Source organism: Arachis ipaensis, chromosome B09 (assembly GCF_000816755.2).
Source record: "Arachis ipaensis cultivar K30076 chromosome B09, Araip1.1, whole genome shotgun sequence".
NCBI classification, from domain to species: Eukaryota; Viridiplantae; Streptophyta; class Magnoliopsida; order Fabales; family Fabaceae; genus Arachis; species Arachis ipaensis.
Genome location: NC_029793.2, coordinates 1982227 through 1987119, shown reverse-complemented (window position 1 = coordinate 1987119; position 4893 = coordinate 1982227). Strand labels below are relative to the sequence as shown.

General features: G+C 33.7%; 1 protein-coding gene across 2 annotated transcripts; it reads left to right on the top strand.

The window, feature by feature from the left end:
• Nucleotides 162–4374, top strand: LOC107618047 (DEAD-box ATP-dependent RNA helicase 56). Of its 2 annotated transcripts, none has more exons than XM_016319972.2 (12): nt 162–381; nt 518–628; nt 1071–1171; nt 1611–1783; nt 1903–2134; nt 2253–2371; nt 2630–2686; nt 2805–2989; nt 3328–3472; nt 3606–3689; nt 3802–3865; nt 4048–4374. In XM_016319972.2, exons 1-12 carry the CDS (start codon nt 176–178, stop codon nt 4056–4058), a joined length of 1488 nt encoding a protein of 495 aa, XP_016175458.1. In that variant the 5' UTR covers nt 162–175; the 3' UTR covers nt 4059–4374. The 2 variants fall into 2 exon arrangements, with proteins under 2 accessions (XP_016175458.1, XP_016175459.1); XM_016319973.2 differs by having other exon boundaries at nt 341–381; nt 1480–1783.

Below are 4893 nucleotides of genomic sequence, written 5' to 3'. Positions count from 1 at the left end.
AATTATGTCTTATTTTTTAAATGATAAAAAGAATTTACTAATATTTTAAAAACATTTTATGATTAAAAAATAATTTATTCAAATACATTAAAAAGAATGCATCACTTTTATTCCCAATACAAGTTGATCTAAAGTTACCACTTGATCGCAAAAGAAACGAAGAAAGAATTAAAGAATGCTGGAGCCTAAAAGGAGTGTGGAGCATCACAGGGTCATTTTCGTAATAACGGTGGTTGCTGGGTGCTATATCTTCTCCGTTCCTTTCCTTCTTTTTCTTCTCTCCTCTCTCTGTTGCTTCTCTCTAAAACCCAGATCTAGGGTTTTGTTTCACTTCAATTCGCTTCAAACTTTAAATTCCCAAATCTACGCAATAGCTCAAAGGTAACATACGTATACTGCTTGCTCCCTGCTCTCAAATCTTCATCCTCTTCCTTCTCCTATCGTTTCCTACTAATTTACTCTCATATGAACTATAGTAACTGAAAACCCTAACCCTAAATCGGATTTGGAATAATAGGATGGGCGAATTGAAGGATACCGAGGCTTACGAGGAAGAGCTCATCGACTACGAAGAAGAAGATGAAAAAGCCCCCGATTCTGCAAAACCTGCTGCTGAATCCGGCAAGAAGTTAGTTCCTTTCCTTATTTCCCCTCTTTTCATCGAAATCTGCAGTTTTTTTAATTGAAATTTTATCCGTGATTGTCTAAATTTTTGGTTTTTTCTTAATCCTTTTATTACGTCACTGAAGTAAGTACAAAAACAAAAAAAAGTTAAGGGTGATTAGGGTGATGAGTGGAATTCATAAATTACGGTTTCTTCGTTAATTGAGTGTATTTCGATTGAGATATTTTTGCTTCAAAACAGTATAATTTAAGGGTTAAGAGCACTTGTTAAAACTATTGTTCACGGAAAATTTAAGAACTTTTCACAATTTCTCTTCATCATTAATCTTTTATTCTAAAATTAATTTATCCCGAAGCATATAATGATTTAAAGTCTTTTTAAGTTCTCTATCCAGTCGTTGAGGAACTATCATCCTAATTTGCTGTACCTTTTATACATGACGCAGGGGATATGTTGGCATCCATAGCTCAGGATTCCGAGACTTCCTGTTGAAACCTGAGCTTCTTCGAGCTATTGTCGATTCAGGATTCGAGCATCCATCCGAAGGCAAGTTTTAGTAGTTTGATGTTTTCTTGGGATAATTATAAGTTCATAACTGGTTCCCCTTGCTGTTGCTCTTGATGTTTTGTAATTTCAACTTACTTTAGTTAGATGACCTAATTTCTCATTTGATTCTTAATTATATCTATTTGTTTGGGATGACTAGTAGGTCATTGCCTGATTTAGTCCCATCACTTTCTACTAATAGATAGTTGATCAAGTACATGCTTTCTTCTTCTTTTTCTTCCATTTATGTCAGTTTCTGTTTCATTGGTATGAGTCTAATATATTGTTTTCTTTCTTGGATATGTCAGGTAATCACTACTACCATGTTATGAATAGGTCACGAAAATTGGTTGGTAAACCTTTCCATTAAAAGGATCTGGCAGATCATATATACTTACTGAGGATTCGTCCACTACAATTTTCTTTGCTTCTTCATTAGTGCAACACGAGTGCATCCCTCAAGCAATTTTAGGAATGGATGTCATTTGTCAAGCAAAATCTGGGATGGGAAAAACTGCAGTTTTTGTTCTTTCAACACTTCAGCAAATCGATCCTCTTCCTGGTCAAGTTGCAGCTCTTGTTCTTTGCCATACGAGAGAGCTAGCTTATCAGGTCTGTTTGCCTTAATATGTTGAAGAATCACTTCTATTTCCACCAATACCCAATAACATGTGGGAAAAAAAATGAATGTATACTTAAGAAAATCCTCATTTGTTTCCTGACTTGTACAGATTTGCCATGAATTTGAAAGGTTCAGCACATATCTTCCTGATATCAAAGTTGCTGTTTTCTATGGGGGTGTCAATATTAAGGTTCACAAAGAATTGCTTAAGAATGAATGTCCTCATATTGTGGTTGGAACACCTGGGAGGATTCTTGCCCTGACTAGAGATAAGGACCTTGGCTTAAAGAATGTGAGGCATTTTATTCTTGATGAGTGTGACAAGATGCTTGAATCACTTGGTATCTCTCTTCCAGTTCTATTTTTGTGCAATTTTAGCTTTTTAGCTATATGAGAGCTATTTGATAGCTTATTCTACTTTTCATGCTTATTAGCATGTTTACTGTTTGACCATTGCAGACATGAGGAGAGATGTGCAAGAGATTTTCAAATTGACTCCCCATGAAAAGCAAGTCATGATGTTTTCTGCTACACTCAGCAAAGAGATCCGACCTGTTTGCAAGAAATTTATGCAAGATGTAATATTCTATTTATGTGGTTATTATTGGACTGAATCTAGAATCAAGATGCTATATGATTTTTCCTTTTCCTTGAAATACTTTGAAGTTATTGTGTCAATTTTGTTCTTTGCTATGGGTGGTTATGTGTGTTAAAAGCTTTGAATCTTGGTCATTGTTATTATTGCAAATATTCTGCTTTGTAGTTTCAAATAACTGAATTATGTTTCTTAAATGAGATTTGGCTTAGCCATCTTATTGATGACTCTCTTCTTTCAGCCAATGGAAATTTATGTGGATGATGAGGCCAAGTTAACACTTCATGGTCTTGTTCAGGTGTGTTTCATAGGACTTTCTTAATCCTCCTTTTGAGGTCAAGTAATTTTGTTTTATATTTTTTATGTTTTAATTCATATTGTCCACAATCCCATTTCTAGTTATTTTTCTCCTATAGCACTATATCAAATTGCAAGAATCGGAGAAGAATCGTAAGTTGAATGATCTTCTTGATGCTCTGGACTTCAACCAAGTTGTTATTTTTGTAAAAAGTGTTAGCAGAGCTGCAGAGTTGAACAAGTTGCTTGTGGAGTGCAACTTCCCTTCAATATGTATACATTCTGGAATGTCACAGGAAGAAAGGTGCTTACATGTTCTTTTTTATATAACATACCCCGACCTGTCTATCTTCGGTTTCAAGCTTTCTATGATATGTCTGTATGCATGACATTCAATGAAATCATATTCCCACTCTTGAGCATTTATCTAATATTTTGAATTTTGTAATGACACTGTTGAGTTCCCCCAATAGCTAGCCTTTTTTTGTTTACTTATTTTCTCTTTGCTGGATCTTTCTCTAATCAAGGGGATTAGCAGTTTGCTTACTGGATTATTTATCTATTTGATATATTTGCGTGTTTTTTTATTTTTACCTATCAAGTGAATTGTATCTTTTTGACAACATGCAATTTGTATTTCAGGTTGAAACGATACAAAGGCTTCAAAGAAGGGAGGCAAAGGATTCTTGTTGCAACAGACTTAGTAGGAAGGGGTATCGACATAGAACGGGTTAACATAGTTATCAACTATGACATGCCTGATTCTGCTGACACTTACCTGCACAGGGTAATTGCTTGCATATCATTACGACTTTTTTTTTCGAAAAATGATATGAATTAAATTACCTCATTATGTACTGCTAATTTAACCATTATGCAATCCATATTTACATGGTTGTATTTTTGTTTTAAACTGATAGGTAGGAAGAGCTGGTAGATTTGGCACCAAGGGGCTTGCAATTACTTTTGTCTCTTCAACAGCTGACTCTGAAGTTCTTAATCAGGTTAGGACCATTTTCCAGAATTTTCTTGCGTAATTCCATCCAGAAAGGGTAAAAGGAAAATTTTGATCCTTCCTTTAATCAATTGCTAAACAAATTTGTAATATTATTCCAGGTGCAATCAAGGTTTGAAGTTGATATAAAGGAGCTTCCAGAACAAATTGACACCTCCACATATAGTAAGATCATCCTCCCCTTTGTGTATCACGTTGACTTATAAGTATGATGTTTGCATAAGAGATTCTTTATAAACACCTTTTGTGACAAAATTAATGCAGAAAGGTTGGGTTAATTAATACACCTCAAATGTGAAGCTTATAGAGATGTGCTGTAACATTTTTTTTTTAAAATTTTTTTGCAGTGCCAAACTGATCGATTTTGTGGCGTGTTTGAAAGGATCTATTTGAGCGACAGGAGATGGAGTAGTTAGCATCTCTGTCTTTTGAGTATTTAGACAAAGAATATTTGACAGACATTATTCTTTGAATCCTTTTTTTGTTGTCTCTGTATTCCTATTTAAGATATAGAAAATACCCAGGTAGTCAGCATAGCTTATAAAGGTACTGCTAATCAGTAATTTATTGAACACTTAAATGCATGCTTTATAATTCAGTCAGTTATTAAGAAAAAGTAGAGTTAACTGGATTTAGGTTATCTTGGTATTATTGATACATGTTTATTTTGTTTATCATGTGTTTTGGAGAATATTACATCATAGAAGTTAGGATTTAACGTTTAAAGTTAAAATTGCATCTTGTGAGTAAAATGAATATTTGTTGAGGTTGGAATCAAATGTTTAGTTTTTAATTGCCTCTAATTTAGGAAATCATATTGATTTTCCGCAATGATTTTTGGTACACCAACATTGGTCTTGAAGCATATGTGCTCATTTCTCAAACTAAAATAAGACGGGTGTAATTGTGATTATAAACATAATTTATTATGTATTATATTATGTGAACCAAGATGATGAATTTTTTTTATCGGTTGAGAAACGCTTCTAAAAGCCAAGGAAGAGAGGAGGAAAATTACACAAATATCCTAATGGGAACCAAGATGAGGATGATTGATAGGATACCCAAGAGATTGGTATGCAACCATTTTTGTTTCCCAAAATGCCCGTGAATATAATTTTTACAATTTTTTATTTGGAGTATAATTTTTATAATTTGAACCCAAGGTCAAAATCTTTTTTATTATAGGGTAA

Coding starts and splice junctions, on each gene's coding strand:
- LOC107618047 (XM_016319972.2), top strand. CDS start 176: ATGCTGGAGCCTAAAAGGAGTGTGGAGCATCACAGGGTCATTTTCGTA. Junction 2,687..2,804: donor CACTTCATGGTCTTGTTCAG/GTGTGTTTCATA, acceptor TTTCTCCTATAG/CACTATATCAAATTGCAAGA. Junction 3,690..3,801: donor ACTCTGAAGTTCTTAATCAG/GTTAGGACCATT, acceptor ATATTATTCCAG/GTGCAATCAAGGTTTGAAGT.